We start from the raw sequence: 19,451 nt of genomic DNA, 5'->3' as shown, positions 1-19,451 counted from the left end.
TCAGTCAGGTCATAGTGTGTGTAAACTCTAGTCAGTCAGGTCATAGTGTGTGTAAACTCTAGTCAGTTAGGTCATAGAGTGTAAACTCTAGTCAGTCAGGTCATAGAGTGTAAACTCTAGTCAGTCAGGTCATAGTGTGTGTAAACTCTAGTCAGTCAGGTCATAGTGTGTGTAAACTCTAGTCAGTCAGTGTGTGTAAACTCTAGTCAGTCAGGTCATAGTGTGTGTAAACTCTAGTCAGTTAGGTCATAGAGTGTAAACTCTAGTCAGTCAGGTCATAGAGTGTAAACTCTAGTCAGTCAGGTCATAGTGTGTGTAAACTCTAGTCAGTCAGGTCATAGTGTGTGTGTGTGTAAACTCTAGTCAGTCAGGTCATAGTGTGTGTGTGTGTGTGTGTGTGTGTGTGTAAACTCTAGTCAGTCAGGTCATAGTGTGTGTAAACTCTAGTCAGTCAGGTCATAGTGTGTGTAAACTCTAGTCAGTCAGGTCATAGTCTCTCGTAGCCAGATAACTATTACACAATCTCCCAAAAGCCGAGAACAGAAGCTATCATCCGTTTGTCATTTCCATTCACGAAAATATATTTTCAAATATCTTTACATGTTATTTTATCATTTCCACTTCTGATAAGCAGCTTTATAGGCTTAGATTATTTAGATTAGGACAGATTACACGCTGAAACATACGTTTCTGCTTTATCCTCTGATCATTTACAGAGCTTCAGTTGCTCCAGACTGTATGACAGACAGACAGAAGCATTTGAACGTTGTGGGAGTCATTAGTAATGCTTATATTTGCTCTATTTGTAATGCTGCTTGTTTTCTGTATGGGGACTTTGGATGGAAATGATCATTCTTGCTAAATCCGGCGTATTCACATTGCATTGTATGAGGGGTGTTCATTAATATGTACTGTACCTCCAAAATAAACCTATAAATAAACAGTCTGGCTGCAGAGACTGGTCAGTCATAATGTGTTACTGTGAGTAACATCTAGAATGTGTCAGGTCATAGTGTTCAGGTGTTGGTGTGTTACAGGTTAAGGTAAGTGTTTACATGAAGTCCTCAAAGTCCTGTGTGTAACCTGCTCCTTCTCCTCCTCCTCCTCCTCCTCCTCCTTCATCAAACTCTCCATAATCGTCCAGATCATCTTTCATCTTGGCCTTCATTCCTCCTGCAGCAACAACTCCTTTCTTCTTCTTCTTGCCTTTGTTTTGTTGCTGGAATAAAAACATGAACAGTTAGCTGTGAGAGACAGTAGTAGTAGACTGCCCTAGCGTGTCTGATATCTGGCATAGAGGGGCGGGTTTAACATCTCCGGAGAGAGAATGCGTGTGATCCCATTGGTTCGCCGATCTGTCCGTCAGCCCCCGCCCCGTCAACACAACATTTGGAGCGACGCCCACTGCACTCTGGTTGGTTGGGGAAATGAAACACTTCCGAAACACCGACTCGCTGGTCCAGGCTTTTATTTTTGAGCAAAATTAAAAAATAAAAGCCTGGAGATCGAGGCTACAGTAGTAGTAATACCCCCTTTAACCACCAGAGACAGTAATACCTCCTTTAACCAACAAATCACGAGTTTATTTCTTCATTCTCCAAACTTAACGGTCCTTCCACCATAACAAGATGTTAATCAAGGCAGGATGTGAAATAAAATGTTGTTATTCATTTGGTAGTCTTATTTTTATTTCTTTTTTTGACACTTTGGGCACTGCAACATTTTGTTAGCAAGGTTTGGCACACATTTGCATGAAAAATAAGGCAAGTGTCTTCATACATGTTTACAGATACACACTCATGTCTAAAACAGAGTTTTGTCTGTTAGTTAAATGTACCAACAAACACATTCTGCTAAGAAGTACAATAATGACTCCGGCTAATCTAATGCTCCTCATTTAGGTTATATGTAACACACATCTATGTAACTATGTATCTATTAGTGATGTGCTGTCCTCATTTAGGTTCTATGTAACATACATCTATGTAACTATGTATCTATTAGTGATGAGCGGTCCTCATTTAGGTTCTATGTAACATACATCTATGTAACTATGTATCTATTAGTGATGAGCGGTCCTCATTTAGGTTCTATGTAACATACATCTATGTAACTATGTATCTATTAGTGATGAGCGGTCCTCATTTAACTTCTATGTAACTATGTATCTATTAGTGATGAGCGGTCCTCATTTAGCTTCTATGTAACATACATCTATGTAACTATGTATCTATTAGTGATGAGCGGTCCTCATTTAACTTCTATGTAACATACATCTATGTAACTATGTATCTATTAGTGATGAGCGGTCCTCATTTAACTTCTATGTAACATACATCTATGTAACTATGTATCTATTAGTGATGAGCGGTCCTCATTTAACTTCTATGTAACTATGTATCTATTAGTGATGAGCGGTCCTCATTTAGCTTCTATGTAACATACATCTATGTAACTATGTATCTATTAGTGATGAGCGGTCCTCATTTAGCTTCTATGTAACATACATCTATGTAACTATGTATCTATTAGTGATGAGCGGTCCTCATTTAGCTTCTATGTAACACACATCTATGTAACTATGTATCTATTAGTGATGAGCGGTCCTCATTTAGGTTCTATGTAACATACATCTATGTAACTATGTATCTATTAGTGATGCGCGGTCCGACCCGTAGGACGGGTTATAGATTCCAATGCAATTATCAGGCGGCGGGCGGAGTGGGTCAACACACGGAAAAAAATGAAAAAACATGTAAAAATGTATGTAACACGTGTACAACATGCAGACACCAACCTTCTCTCATCAGTATCTATGTATGTATGTCTATGTATGTTGTATGTAACATACATGTGTGTATCTACAGTGTGTATGTATGTCTATGTATGTTGTATGTAACATACATGTGTGTATCTATGTATGTTGTATGTAACATACATGTGTGTATCTATGTATGTTGTATGTAACATACATGTGTGTATCTATGTATGTATGTCTATGTATGTTGTATGTAACAGACATGTGTGTATCTATGTATGTTGTGTAACATACATGTGTGTATCTATGTATGTATGTCTATGTATGTTGTATGTAACAGACACATGTGTACAACATGCAGACACCAACCTTCTCTTGTTTCTGTTTCTCTACCAGTAAGATCGTTATTGAGCTGTTGATTCTCTTCATGTCTTCCACCTCCACTGGAAAGTCAGACGTATACAAATATGAATTAGTATTCAACACAACATGTGAATTAATGATCAACCTTAACCACTAATAATAATAATAATAATAGTCCTTATTGTCTCCTAATGGATATTCATCTTCAGTCTGCTCCAACAGAAAAACATCATAACACAAAGACAATACATGAAGTCTCCAGTTTACACACAACTTTCCTATCAGTGAAGTTTGTTTGGTGCAGAAATGGACAAAAATGTTTTGCCATTTCAAAGTTCTGTATCTTGGTCCGGATGACATGAGTCTGAAGTGACGATGTAAGAGATGATTAGTGTCATTTACTACTGTGATGCTAGACGTGTGATGGTGGCCTTATTCCACGAATGCACGATCCTTACAAGTTATACCTCGTTGTAAAGGAGACTAATCAACGATAAAAAATATTTAAATACAATACCAATTGGTACTAGAAAGTACTGTTCCTGAAGAAACAGTGTGGGATCGCTAAGAATGTTGCTGGTATTGAGTATTGATAGTGTTAGTAGTGTTATAGTAGGGTCATAATACAATGACATCAGTATTATGACGTCACTAGAATGGCATTATGCATTATGACTAGAATGGCATTATGCATTATGACGTCACTAAATGGCATTTCTCCATTGAAATGACCCAAAAAACGGGGGGAATAATAATAATAAATATAGCTGCAAGCAGCGATAACACGGGGCCAGTGAAAGAGAGAGAGAGAGACATGGAGACTGAATAGATTGAAGAGAGAGACAAGGAAACTGGAGATGGAGAGAGAGACATGGAAACTAGAGAGAGAGAGACATGGAAACTGGAGAGAGAGAGAGAGAGAGATGGAAACTGAATAGATTGAAGAGAGAGAGAGAGACAGACAGACATGGAAACTGGAGAGAGAGAGCGAGAGAGACATGGAAACTGAAGAGTGAGAGAGAGAGACAGATCATCATGATCGCCTCGGACAGGGATCGAACCGGTGACCTCCGGACTCATAGGCTGCCTTTCTTCTCATTGAGCTAGAGATATGATAGTCCTGGTAGTGTCTGTTGATATATATATAAGTCTTTCCGTCCCTGACGGACCAGGCCTTTGTTTCGCTAACTACTCTAGATCTAGATCACTGGTTCCCTAACCATCTACCAATACAGAAATTGTATGTCTCCTCGGAACAGAAACCATTGAAAATAGCTGATCTACAAGCTCACAAAATGTTGCCATCTGAAAGGTTGTGAGATTGTAGATCGGCTATTTTCACTGGTTTCTGTTCCGAGGAGACGCGTAAGTCTAAGAATGGAGAGAGAGAGAGAGAGAGAGAGAGAGAGAGAGAGAGAGAGAGAGAGAGAGAGAGAGAGGGGGAATAGATTGAAGAGAAAGAGAGAGAGAGACATAGAAACGGAATAGATTGAAGAGAAAGAGAGAGAGACATGGAAACGGAATAGATTGAAGAGAAAGAGAGACATGGAAACGGAATAGATTGAAGAGAAAGAGAGAGAGAGACATGGAAACGCAATAGATTGAAGAAAAAGAGAGAGAGAAACATGGAAACAGATTGAAGAGAAAGAGAGAGAGAGACATGGAAACGGAATAGATTGAAGAGAGAGAGAGAGAGAGCGAGAGAGCCATGGAAACGGAATAGATTGAAGAGAGAGAGAGAGAGAGAGAGAGAGAGAGAGAGAGAGAGACATGGAAACGGAATAGATTGAAGAGAGAGAGACAAGGAAACATAATAGATTGAAAAGAGAGAGAGATGGAAGCAGAATGGATTGATTAGACATCTCAACCTATTGCCATTAACAGGAACGAACCCTCAACCTTCGGATTGACAGGCTGCAACACTACCTATAGTGCTATAGTTTTGTCTAGGCTGAGGTTGTCTGTTGAAGATAAAAGTGAACCAGTGAAAGCAGCCGAACTACAAGCTCAGAAAGAACGTTGCTATCTGAAAGGTTTTGAGATTGTAGATCGGCTATTTTCAGAATGAAGTATGTCATACATACTTCATACCCTCTCAAATAAGCATTTCAGGTTATCTTTATCAATTGCATTATGTATTAATTGACACAATTACTGGTAGTGTCTGTTGATATTTGCGAACGCGGGAGGAGGCGCGGCGAAGCCGCGCCTCCGACCAAGTGGAGCTTACTATGTAACCCTGCTTGGGTTGTGTCTCTCTCTCTCTGTGTCTCTCTCTCTCTGTGTCTCTGTGTCTCTGTGTGCACTGCCTGTGTGCAGCTCCTCTGAGATAAGTAAATGTCCAATTTAGACGTACCATACATCAAATGAAAGGTCTTTGAAAACTGAACACACCTGTCAAGGTTGCGTTTAAGCCCGCCCCTTCCCCCGGAAGCCACGCCCCGGAGAAGGCTCCTAAAAACTCCCCATTGAAACCCCATGTTAAATGAAAAGTGCCCGAATCGCTCCCAAACTTTTTCTACCCCCCCTAAGTGGGGGTCTACGAACAAATACTTCGGGCTTCGATTTTGGCTCCGCCCCCCGGAAGTGGGTGAAACAGGCACTTCAAACACTTTGTTGAATTGTTCAAAAACATTCCAAGTTTTTTTTGGGGGAATTTGTATTTTTCTAAGATGCTCCTTTTAACGCAGATTATTATTTTTTTTTTAAAATATTTTTTTATTGGTTACTTTTTTTTTAATATTTTTTTTCATTCTTTTTTTTCTTTTTTTGCGTTCGCTTACCGCGTTCGCGCGTCTTACTTGTTATAAGTATTTCCGTCCATTATGAACCAAGCCTCTGTGTCCCGAACTACTCTAGATCACTGGTTCACAAACCATTTACCAATAAAGGCATTTTTGTGTCTCCTCGGAACGAAAACTAGTGAAAGTAGCCGATCTACAAGCTCACAAAACGTTGCTATCTGAAAAGTTGTGAGATTGTAGATCGGCTATTTTCACAATGAAGTTTGTCATACATTGCAAAAACATACTCTCTCCAAGAAGCATTTCATGTTACCTTTAACAGTTGCACATGCATTAATTGAGAGAGAGAGACATGGAAACATAATAGATTGAAGAGAGAGAGAGATGGAAGCAGAATGGATTGATTGGACATCTCAACCTATTGCCATTAACAGGAATCGAACCCTCAACCTTCGGATTGACAGGCTGCAACACTACCTATAGTGCTATAGCTTTGACCAGGCTTAGGTTGTCTGTTGAAGATAAAACTGAACCAGTGAAAGCAGCCGATCTACAAGCTCAGAAACACGTTGCTATCTGAAAAGTTTTGAGATTGTAGATCGGCTATTTTCAGAATGAAGTATGTCATACATTGCAAAAACATACCTTCTCAGATAAGCATTTAATGTTATCTTTATCAATTGCATATGTATTCATTAATACAGTCTTGTTGTTTGCAATGCACTTTAAATGAAGTCTCCACCAAGTGAGGCTTGAACCGGCAACCTTGATGTTATGAAACATTCACTTAAGCGGGAAGCCATTGGACCAACAGACCTAATCCAGTGAAAACGGAGGTCAGACAGATGATACCATTTCACGCAAATAACAGAAAAATCCTGGGTTTAAGTGTTTTTTAAACTGCTCAAAATTGCGGACAATCTAAGGGCGGAGAGAGAGACATGGAAACGGAATAGATTGAAGAGAGAGAGACATGGAAGCAGAATGGATTGATTGGATGTGTCAACCTATTGCCATTAACAGGAATCGAACCCTCAATCTTTGGATTGACAGGCTGCAACACTACCTATAGTGCTATAGCTTTGACCAGGCTGAGGTTGTCTGTTGAAGATAAAACTGAACCAGTGAAAGCAGCCGATCTACAAGCTCAGAAACACATTGCTATCTGAAAAGTTTTGAGATTGTAGATCGGCTATTTTCAAAATGAAGTATGTCATACATTGCAAAAACAGACCTTCTCAGATAAGCATTTCATGTTATCTTTATCAATTGCATATGTATTCATTAATACAGTCTTGTAGTTTGCAATGCACTTTAAATGAAGTCTCCACCAAGTAAGGCTTGAACCGGCAACCTTGATGTTGTGAAACATTCACTTAAGCGGGAAGCCATTGGACCAACAGACCTGATACAGTGAAAACGGAGGTCAGACAGATGATACCATTTCACGCAAATAATTGAAAAATCCTGGGTTTAAGTGTTTTTCAAACTGCTCAAAATTGCGAACAATCTAAGGGCGGAGAGAGAGACATGGAAACGGAATAGATTGAAGAGAGAGAGACATGGAAACAATAGATTGAAGAGAGAGAAGGATGGAAGCAGAATGGATTGATTGGACGTGTCAACCTATTGCCATTAACAGGAATCTAACCCTCAACCTTCGGATTGACGGGCTGCAACATTACCTATAGTGCTATAGCTTTGTCCAGGCTGAGGTTGTCTGTTGAAGATAAAAGTGAACCAGTGAAAGCAGCCGATCTACAAACTCAGAAACACGTTGCTATCTGAAAAGTTTTGAGATTGTAGATCGGCTATTTTCAGAATGAAGTATGTCATACATTGCAAAAACATAGCCTCTCAAATAAGTATTTCAGGTTATGTTTAACAATTGCACATGTATTAATTGACACAATCATGTTGTGTGCAATGCAACTTTAATGAAGTCCGCATCAAGTGAGGCTTGAACTGGCAACCTTCAGGTTGTGAGGCATACGTTTAAGGGAGAAGCCATTGGACCAACAGACAAGAACTTGTGAAAAAGGAGATCACACAGATGATACAGTTTCACGCAAATAGCTGAAAAATCCTGGGTTTAAGTGTTTTTCAAACTGCTCAAAATTGCGGACAATCTAAGGGCGGAGCTTACTGGTCAACGTGATACATGTGTTCCTCATGAGTCAAGGCACATGTGTAAGCAGGTTTAATGGCTGTCGGCCAAACGAGGCATGACTTTTGCCTGTTTAAAGTTTGCACTTTCAAAAAATCGCTATAGCGCCCCCCTTTGACCAATTGGAGTAAGATTGGTTTCAGTGATATTTGGAATGACCCTCAACATTAACGCAAAGTTTCAAAGAAATGTGAGTCTGCATGTATGTGTTAGGGGCAGATGAATAATTGTCATAAAACTGCAATATTCATTGGCTCATTAAAGCTTCATTTTTTCACTTATGGAAAATCTTTTGCATCAGTTTGTCGGCATAGGTCCAAAGTTCATGTGTAAAACGTTTCGTGCAGATTACTCAAAAATCCCAGGAGGAGATAGGTTTTAACTGTTTTTCATATAATTCAAAATGGTGGGAGATCTAAAGGTCAGAGGTAAAAAGTCAGAGGGTTAAAGTTGTTCATCATGAGTAGACGCATGTGTGTATTGAAGTTTTATGGCTGTAGGTCAAACAGGGCATGAGTTGTACCTGTTCAAAGTTGGCATTTTCAATTGAGTGCTATAGCGCCACCTTTTGACGAAAGATTGTGAGATTTATTTCTTGATAGTTTTTCATGACCATCTACCATATGGCCGAGTTTCGTAAAAAGCGTATGCCAAAAGTGGGAGAAGAAAAAAGAGGGGAACATTAAAACAGGTCCAGAGCTGAGCTCTGGCCCCGTAATAATAAAAAGCGATCCCACAATTATCCCACAATTATTGAAAGGGAGAAATAATCGAGTTAAGTTTCCAAACTTTTTGTGGGCAGTATATAGGGTTGATGTGGTTAAAGACGTATTAAGCCTCAGTACTCACGTGACAGACAGAGGTTCCTAAATAAAGACTCCAGGAAGCCAGAGTAATGAATGGACTTTTCATACGGACATATTTTATCTTTCAACAGCCTCTCAAACTCTGTGAAGTCGTCTTTAGAAGACAGGCTGATGTCATCAATACAGTCTTTAGAACAGTCTTTAGAAGACAGGCCGATGTCATCAACACCAGCAGGAACATGGTTGGACACACCTGGAGGAGAAGAAGGAAAACTTGACTTCAGAAGTGATGAAAGGTGCTGAATATTGTAAGAATTAAAGGTAGGGTAAGTGATTTGCTTTGGTTCTATATTCTGATAGTACTCATTGCTATAGAGTGTTTGTTCAGTAAAAGGAGTCTCCTTGTCTCTCCAGCTCTTTATTAAACAGAAAATGCATTTCATTTCCAATTTTATCCAGCCAGGACAGAGAACTCAATCAGGATACAGATTAAACAAGTGAAATTGGAAGTGATGACACTAACAAATGAGCAGACAAAATTGGAACTGGAACACTATACAAATTAAGCTTAAAAATGGGTACTTTCTCCTGATTGGCTGAGATTCTGACACCTACCGGAAATTTTATTTTCTGTTTATTAAAGAGCTGTAGAGACAGGGAGACATCTGTTACTGAAAAAACACTCTATAGCAATATCAGAATATAGTGTTTTAACCTTTTAACAAAATACTTTTTGTTTTAACCCAAAAATATCACTTACCCTACCTTTAAGGATGCATGATTATATCGGTAACGTATCGAAATCGGACGATATCGGCCGTAAAATGCCATATCGCTATCGAACTGATCTAAAAATAAACCTGATTATTTTGGACCAGAGCTAGCTGCTGCCCAATCTGGGAACCCATCGTCAAAAAAAAGGAAAAACAGTGCCCTCTGCTGTTTTTTTACCTTTGATTTGACTCTGGGGGGGGGGATTAACTACTTCCGGTGGTGCGCCTATGTTTTCATTCCCACTAACAATATTTCACCACGGAACACTAACACCAATTCTCCCAAAGAACATGGATCGTTTTTGTTATAAGCCCACTTGTTTCTATGATGAAAGAGCAAGTTAAAATGTTTCTAACTCTCCGTGGTTTTGTCGGCTTCGAGGACGCTATTGTTAAATGAGTTTCGGTTTGTTTCCAGTGGGAAGCGAGCGCACAGTTGTAAATCCCGCCCACTACATTTGATTGGGTAAAGCGTGGCCTGCTGCCTGATCTGAAGGCCCGCTCACTTGTAGCCATTGTGCATAGGTTCTCAACGGAGCTCCTGACAGATTCAAGCACAGCTCTGAATCTGTTCTTGAGAGATTAGCTGCTGCCTAACGCTATGGACCCGAGCTAGCTGCTGCCTAACGCTATGGACCAGAGCTAGCTGCTGCCTAACGTTATGGACCAGAGCTGCTGCTGTCTAACGCTATGGACCAGAGCTAGCTGCTGTCTAACGCTATGGACCAGAGCTAGCTGCTGCCTAACGCTATGGACCAGAGCTAGCTGCTGCCTAACGCTATGGACCAGAGCTAGCTGCTGCCTAACGCTATGGACCAGAGCTGCTGCTGTCTAACGCTATGGACCAGAGCTAGCTGCTGTCTAACGCTATGGACCAGAGCTAGCTGCTGTCTAACACTATGGACCAGAGCTCGCTGCTGCCTAACGCTATGGACCAGAGCTAGCTGCTGTCTAACGCTATGGACCAGAGCTAGCTGCTGTCTAACGCTATGGACCAGAGCTAGCTGCTGTCTAACGCTATGGACCAGAGCTAGCTGCTGCCTAACGCTATGGACCAGAGCTGCTGCTGTCTAACGCTATGGACCAGAGCTAGCTGCTGTCTAACGCTATGGACCAGAGCTAGCTGCTGTCTAACACTATGGACCAGAGCTCGCTGCTGCCTAACGCTATGGACCAGAGCTAGCTGCTGTCTAACACTATGTACCAGAGCTAGCTGCTGCATAATGCTATGGACCAGAGCTAGCTGCTGCCGTGCCTATAGAGAGCTCTTAGCCCCTGGCTCTCCTGCTAAACTCACTGCTGCCGATGTTATAGAATGTAAGACAGTGATAAACTAAACAATGATTGTATTGTATTCAGCTCATTGGCCAGCTGTTTGTAAGTACCTAAAAGCTCATTGGAAGCTCATCGTAAGAACAACAAAACGTGGATATAAACCTGCACTGCCTTCGATCCTGCTAGCGAACGTTAGATCTCTGTGTGAATCAAGAACAGTGACCACTATGGACGACTTACTGGCGCGCGTTAAATACAACGCAGAGACGAGGAGCACTTGTATTGTTGTGCTAACAGAGACGTGGCTAACGGAGTTAGCATCTGATTCTTCTATCACTCCTCCTGGCTTCACCGCGTATAGGAAGGACAGAGACCCTGTACTGAGCGGTAAGCAACGTGGGGGGGGAGTTTGTGCCTTGATCAACAACAACTGGTGCAAAGATGTTAAAATCCTAGATAGTCACTGCTCACCAGACCTTGAACTTTTAATCATAGCCTGCCGTCCTTTCTACCTACCACGCGACTTCAGCATCGTGATTGTAGCCGTTGTTTACATTCATCCTGGAGCTAATAAGGACACAGCTATGAGGGAATTACACCAGGCGATCAGTGCACAAGAAAATCGCCACCCGGACTGCGCAGTCATCTGCCTAGGCGACTTCAACCGGACAGACCTAAAAAAGGTCTTTCCCAAATTCCACCAGCATGTCGCCTGCAGTACCCGTGGTGACAATATTCTTGACCACTGCTACACGCCCTTCAAGGATGGATACAAAGCTCTCCGCCGCCCACCGCTAGGAAGCTCTGACCACGACGCCATCCAGCTGCTACCTGCCTACAAACAGAGGCTAAAAAGGGAGCCGGTCGTTGAGAAGGAAATCCGAATCTGGTCTGAGGACACAGACGCTATGCTACAATCCTGCTTCTACCAGACTGACTGGGGGATGTTTAAGAACGCCGCTGGGAATAACATCAACGAACTCTCAGACTCAGTCACTGGCTTTATCAGCAAGTGCATAGATGACATAGTCCCAAAAAAGACAGTTCGGATCTATCCCAATCAGAAACCATGGATGGACAGCGGAGTACGTGCACATCTGCATGAACGGGACGCTGGTTTCAAATCTGGCGACGTGGAAACGCGCAACACGACGCGCGCGGCCCTAAACAGCGCCATCAGGAAGGCGAAAAAGGCCTACACAAAAAAGATGCAAGACAAACTCAGCAATGACGACATCAGGAGCACATGGCAGGCAGTACACACCTTGACAGACTGCAAAACAAGAACCAGAAGCGAGGTGAACCCGCCTGCCTCCCTCCCCAACGAACTGAACACTTTCTACGGCCGGTTTGAGATCAGCTCCAACCGCGGCAGCCAAGCGGGGCCATCAGCAGCACCAGCAGAGGAGAACCCTCCTCTAACCATCTCGGAGAGAGAAGTGCGTACAGCCTTCACACGGGTCAACATCCACAAGGCAGCCGGACCTGATGGGATTCCAGGCCGGGTCCTTAAGACATGTGCAGACCAGCTGGCGGGTGTCTTCGCTGACATCTTTAACCTCTCCCTCTCCCTGGCTGTGGTCCCTGCAGGGTTCAAAATGTCAACCATTGTGCCCATTCCCAAAAAGGCCAAAGTGACATGCCTGAACGACTGGAGACCTGTTGCTCTCACCCCGATCGTCAGCAAGTGTTTCGAGAAACTGGTGAGGGAATACATCAGCTCCACGCTACCTGCCTCGCTGGATCCGTGGCAGTATGCATACCGCAAAAACAGATCCACCGACGACGCTATTGCCATGGCTCTCCACACCGTCCTCTCGCACATGGACAACAAGCTGCTGAAGGACAAATATGTACGTATGCTGTTCGTGGACTACAGCTCAGCATTCAACACCATTGTCCCAGCAATACTTGACAAAAAGCTCAGACACCTAGGGCTACACCCAAGCATGTGCGACTGGATACAGGACTTCTTGTCCAACCGACATCAGGTGGTGAGAATGGGCAGCATCACATCCGACCCCCTGACCCTCAACACCGGAGCACCCCAGGGATGCGTGCTGAGCCCTCTCCTCTACTCCCTGTACACGTATGACTGCATAGCCACACATGTCTCCAACACCATCATAAAGTACGCGGACGACACGACAGTGATAGGCCGAATCGTCAACAACGACGAGTCTGACTACAGAGAGGAGATCAAATCACTGGCACACTGGTGCCGCGAGAACAACCTCTCTCTTAACGTCGACAAGACCAAAGAACTGATCGTGGACTTCAGGAGGCCGCGGAGAGACCATGCGCCCATCCTCATCGACGGTGCTGCAGTGGAAAGGGTCAGCGAGTTCAAGTTCCTCGGAGTACACATCGAGGAGGACCTAAAATGGGAGACGCACTCCACACACGTGAGGAAAAAGGCTCAGCAGCGACTGTACTGGCTCCGCCGCCTGAAGAAGCTCGGAGTAGGACGTCGCATCCTCAGGCTGTACTACAACAGTTCTGTTGAAGGCATCCTAACAGGCTGTGTCACGGCCTGGTACGGGAACTGCACTGCCCGAGAAAAGGTCAGCCTACAACGAGTAGTGCGATCGGCAGAGCGGATAATGGGAATCGAGCTCCCAGCGCTCCAGGAACTGTACAAAAAGCGGTGCGTGGTCAAAGCCAAGCGCATCATCAAGGACAAGCACCACCCAAGTCACAGACTGTTCAACCCCCTACAACGACCGCGACCGGGCAAGGGGCTCTACCGCAGTATCAAGAGTTCCACCACCAGATTTTGGTGTAGTTTCAATCCAGCTGCTGTCAGAATGCTGAATGGGGCATAAGCCTGGATGAGTTCAGCAGCCTGACAGCAGGCGGCGCAGACTTTTCTGGCTCTTCCTGAACACACCTGTGGATTATACCAGGGACAATGACTTGGACTTTAGCCCCCCCTCGGACACACCTGTGGACTACACCAGGTACAAATGACTTTTTGTTGCACTCCCTCATGGAGCTACATGCGGATTATACTAGGGTCAGTCCACTCTAGGTGGACACGCACTGACCTTTTGCACCTTAATCACTTGTATAACGCACTGACTTTTTTTGGGTCTTTTTTTTATTGTGCTCCTTTTCCTCTAAGCACCTTAACGTCCTTTGTCTATCATGCACAGTATAAGTATAACATGCACAGTATACAATACATTGCTGCTATGCTCAGGCACCTTAGTTTAGTTTTTTTTTTTTTTTTTATTATCTCAGGTAATTTGTAAATATGTAGATAACTTGTCTGGCCTTCTGTTGCTCTCTTGTTTTGATCTCCTTCCCACCTGCCCCCCACCCTCTTCTTCTCCCCCCCCCCCTCTTCTTTCTATGGAAACTAACGTTGCGATGGGAACGATGTACAAAAAAGAATTTCACCCACTTTTTTACCTTGTAAACCTGTGATGTGACAATAAAACTGATTCTGATTCTGATTGGACAGCTGTTTGCACGTACCTAAAAGCTCATTGGCCAGCTGTTTCTCTGCCAACTCTTCCTCTGCTTTCTCTGCTGTGTTTTCCTGGGAATCCTCCAACTAGGAACCAATCAACAGTCACCATTAGATTAGATACATTGTAACTGTATATTAATGTTTTCCTGGGAATCCTCCAACTAGGAGCCAATCAAACAAAGCTGAGCATAACTGCTGGGAGAACACATCTTTAGACTCATTAAACTCACAGATTAATGTTACATCAGGGCAGGAATTTCAGGAAGGCCACGAAGGCCATGGCCGTCGTTGCCCCTCGGTTTGGCCTTGTGCCCCTCAAAACAATGTCATGCCCTGAGCTGGCCTTAATGCCCTGAGGCCACAGTGGCCTTAATGCCCTGAGGCCACATGGCCTTAATGCCACAGTGGCCTTAATGCCCTGAGGCCTCTCAGAGTAATAGACCTGTAAGGGTCCATTTGGTTCCATGTGTACACTCTCAGAGTTACAGGCCTGTTAGGGTCCATTTGGAACCCCTATAGGAACCTAACTGGAATGGTTAACATCCTAAAAAATCTCAATCCTATATGTAAACCAGTATAAAGACTAAAGTCCTAAGAGAACAGAACCATTTAATAATAAACCAGGTCTAATGCTGTGGTGAATATAATAATAGCTAAAAACTACTCACTCTTTTCTTCTCTTCTTCTTCTTCTTTTCTTTGTAAAAGTTCCTTCTCTTTAATTTTTTCACGTAGTTTCTTCTTCTCTGGTGGTTTTGTCTCTGTAAAAAAGACGTTGAGAAACAAACACTTAATTTCTCTCTCTTCACTTTCATTCAGAGAACCTGACCTCAGATCAGGGTTCTCTCTTCACTTTCATTCAGAGAACCTGACCTCAGATCAGGGTTCTCTCTTTACTTTCATTCAGAGAACCTGACCTCAGATCAGGGTTCTCTCTTTACTTTCATTCAGAGAACCTGACCTCAGATCAGGGTTCTCTCTTTACTTTCATTCAGAGACTAGGATTATATTAAATATCAAGCGTTTCAACTGTACATTACTGCTATTATTTGTTCTTGCATTTGGAACAATGACAGACTCTGCAGTCGGCTATACTACTGTTGAATGACTTTAGGTATTAATTGAATACACAGGACCACAATGGAAACGAGCCCCTAGGGCTTTTTGTGTTATCCTTTTAACAACAACTGTAAACCGTACCGCTGTACACATTTCTTAATAGAGTATTCAATCAAGTCAGGTGACCGTATCACATCTAGAGACATCTATGAGTGAATAAAGAATATTATAGAGACAACATTTACAATGCATTCATTCATCAGACGCTCATATCCGAGTGACTTACAATAAACAAGATAATCACATACAGAGAATGCATATAATATAACAATAAAATATCTAGAGGCTAGTATAGATATAATACATTTAAAAGAATAATTCTACTGAAAAGACCATACCGGTATTCTTCTTCTTCTGTTCTTCTTTCAGTTCTTCTTCCTCATCGTCCCAATTATCCTGCAAATTAAATCACTTCATCAATCAATTATCCTGCAAATCTCAGATGTAACGTTGTGACAAAGGACCGTGAAACGACCCAAAAAGCTCACAGCAATCTGTCAAACTAAGACCATAAAACTACATAACATTATCAATATATATGTTACTGTCAGTGTAAAACAGATAATCGGCTGTGTAGTGTCTCAGTAAACTATAGGATCATAGAATACAGAGAGACAGTGTAGTGTCTCAGTAAACTATAGGATCATAGAATACAGAGACAGTGTAGTGTCTCAGTAAACTATAGGATCATAGAATGTAGAGACAGTGTAGTGTCTCAGTAAACTATAGGATCATAGAATACAGAGACAGTGTAGTGTCTCAGTAAACTATAGGATCATAGAATACAGAGACAGTGTAGTGTCTCAGTAAACTATAGGATCATAGAATACAGAGAGACAGTGTAGTGTCTCAGTAAACTATAGGATCATAGAATACAGAGAGACAGTGTAGTGTCTCAGTAAACTATAGGATCATAGAATACAGAGAGACAGTGTAGTGTCTCAGTAAACTATAGGATCATAGAATACAGAGAGACAGTGTAGTGTCTCAGTAAACTATAGGATCATAGAATACAGAGAGACAGTGTAGTGTCTCAGTGGACTATAGGATCATAGAATGTAGAGAGACAGTGTAGTGTCTCAGTAAACTATAGGATCATAGAATACAGAGAGACAGTGTAGTGTCTCAATAAACTATAGGATCATAGAATACAGAGACAATGTAGTGTCTCAGTAAACTATAGGATCATAGAATACAGAGAGACAGTGTAGTGTCTCAGTAAACTATAGGATCATAGAATACAGAGAGACAGTGTAGTGTCTCAGTAAACTATAGGATCATAGAATGTAGAGAGACAGTGTAGTGTCTCAGTAAACTATAGGATCATAGAATACAAGGACAGTGTAGTGTCTCAGTAAACTATAGGGTCATAGAATACAGAGAGACAGTGTAGTGTCTCAGTAAACTATAGGATCATAGAATGTAGAGAGACAGTGTAGTGTCTCAGTAAACTATAGGACCATAGAATACAGAGAGACAGTGTAGTGTCTCAGTAAACTATAGGATCATAGAATACAGAGAGACAGTGTAGTGTCTCAGTAAACTATACGATCATAGAATACAGAGAGACAGTGTAGTGTCTCAGTAAACTATAGGATCATAGAATACAGAGAGACAGTGTAGTGTCTCAGTAAACTATAGGATCATAGAATACAGAGAGACAGTGTAGTGTCTCAGTAAACTATACGATCATAGAATACAGAGAGACAGTGTAGTGTCTCAGTAAACTATAGGATCATAGAATACAGAGAGACAGTGTAGTGTCTCAATAAACTAAGGATCATAGAATACAGAGACAGTGTAGTGTCTCAGTAAACTATAGGATCATAGAATACAGAGAAACAGTGTAGTGTCTCAGTAAACTATAGGATCATAGAATACAGAGAGACAGTGTAGTGTCTCAATAAACTATAGGATCATAGAATACAGAGAGACATTGTAGTGTCTCAGTAAACTATAGGATCATAGAATACAGAGAGACAGTGTAGTGTCTCATTAAACTAGGATCACATGTAAAGAACCTAGCATCAGTTTAACAGAATAATACCCAAAAATACATAATATGTACATTGCAACAGGCGCGGAGATCCCGGGGGGGCTGGGGGGGTTTAGTCTCCCCCTAGCTTCAGATTGGACCAAGTCATTTAGAATAATACAAATAAATATTAAAATAATGAAAAATACTTATTTAATAGAACCTGAACCAGGGCTACTAACGTGACATTGCGACGCCTGTCAAAGACGCCCGTCTCCTGTCTTAATAGTTAGAGGAAAATGAAGGAAAAAATTAACGGGAAAAAAAATGCGTGCGTGCACATTCTCGGCATCCGCGCGGGCGACCCCCCCCCCCAGCCCCCCAGCCTCAAGCCAGATTTCCGTCCCTGCATTAAAACTATAAACTATAGGATGCCAAGTCAACAAATGAACCTGGTGGTGTATCCGTCCCATTTATCCAACATAATAACATAATGAATCATTGTTTGGAGTACCTTCACATCCTCCTCATCCTCTCCATCCCATTTATCCAACACAGTCTCTTTCTGATCTTCAGGATCCACCAGCTCTGTATCTATTATAAAATAAACATATCAAATATCTATTATAAAATAAATATATAAAATATCTATTATAAAATAAACATATAAAATATCTATTATAAAATAAACATATAAAATATCTATTATAAAATAAATATATAAAATATCCATTATAAAATAAACATATCAAATATCTATTAAAAAATAAACATATCAAATATCTATTATAAAATAAACATATCAAATATCTATTATAAAATAAACATATAAACTATCTACCGGTATTATAAAATAAACATATAAAATATCTATTGTAAAATAAACATATCAAATATCTATTATAGAATAAACATATCAAATGTCTATTACAAAATAAACATATCAAATGTCTATTATAAAATAAACATGTAAAATGTCTATAATAAAATAAACATATAAAATGTCCATTTTAAAACGTCCTGGTGTGTTCAGTGCACAGATGTTATTAAAAATTGTAATGTTTAATTTAAAATAACTCCGTTTAAGCCTGCAGTAACATGCATTATTATTATTATTATTATTATTATTATTATTATTATTATTATATATATTTATAATGTAAATAACAGTGTAACCCAGCATTAACATGTATTATATTAGCCCTGAAACTGAAACATGACTGTCATACCATGACAGTCATGGTGCCGAGTCCCCCCTGGTTTATAGCGGTGTTTGATTTTTTTACATTGCCAACTCTCACATGTACATAAACGTTCAGATTTCAAATATAAAGTGCTTACCCCCGAGCCACGGATGTTACAAGGCGATCCGGACCGCGATAAGTACCCATATCTCCCGTATTGTTCAATAAAAAGCATTTTAATCCCATCGCCGGCCATTTTTTTATTTTTATGAATCATAGTGCAATACACCTTCCAACCATTAGTGTCGCATGGTTGAAAGTATTGGAGAACATTTTTAGAAAATGACCGGCGATCGGATTAAAATGCTTTTTATTGAACAATACGGGAGGTACGGGTACTTATCGCTGTCCGGATCGCCTTGTAACATCCGTGGCTCGGGGTTAAGCACTTTATATTTGAAATCTGAACGTTTATGTACATGTGAGAGTTGGCAATGTAAAAAAAATCGAACACCGCTATAAACCAGGGGGACTCGCACCATGACGCTTGTATACAAGCGTCATGTGAACCATGGCTAGTATTATATGTATATCTATATATATATATATTATAATGTAAAGAACAGTGTAACCCAGCAGTAACATGTATTATATGTATATTTATATATACTATAATAATAATAATAATAATATTTATAAATTCACCCCAACAACGATCCTCCTCCATGTTTGCAGGTGTCCTCCCTGATAAAAAGGTCCGTGGAACGTCTGGACACAAACCCACAGCTTCATGGTTCCGCTCTCTGGTCCACT

The 19,451-nt window shown here is 41.2% G+C and overlaps 1 protein-coding gene across 1 annotated transcript; it reads right to left on the bottom strand.

The window, feature by feature from the left end:
• Nucleotides 1–278: 278 nt before the first annotated feature.
• On the bottom strand, nt 279–19,376 carry eif3ja (eukaryotic translation initiation factor 3, subunit Ja). The gene is made up of 8 exons (XM_080436701.1): nt 19,344–19,376; nt 17,969–18,048; nt 15,818–15,875; nt 15,030–15,121; nt 14,367–14,445; nt 8,882–9,091; nt 3,128–3,201; nt 279–1,219 (listed from the first exon to the last, which is right to left on the bottom strand). Exons 1-8 carry the CDS (start codon nt 19,363–19,365, stop codon nt 1,052–1,054), a joined length of 783 nt encoding a protein of 260 aa, XP_080292827.1. The 5' UTR covers nt 19,366–19,376; the 3' UTR covers nt 279–1,051.
• Nucleotides 19,377–19,451: the final 75 nt, after the last annotated feature.

Source organism: Gymnoscopelus braueri (assembly GCF_963280865.1).
Source record: "Gymnoscopelus braueri genome assembly, chromosome: 9".
Lineage (NCBI taxonomy): Eukaryota > Metazoa > Chordata > Actinopteri > Myctophiformes > Myctophidae > Gymnoscopelus > Gymnoscopelus braueri.
Note: the sequence above shows the minus strand (reverse complement) of the source record. Positions and strands in the feature narration are given on the sequence as shown.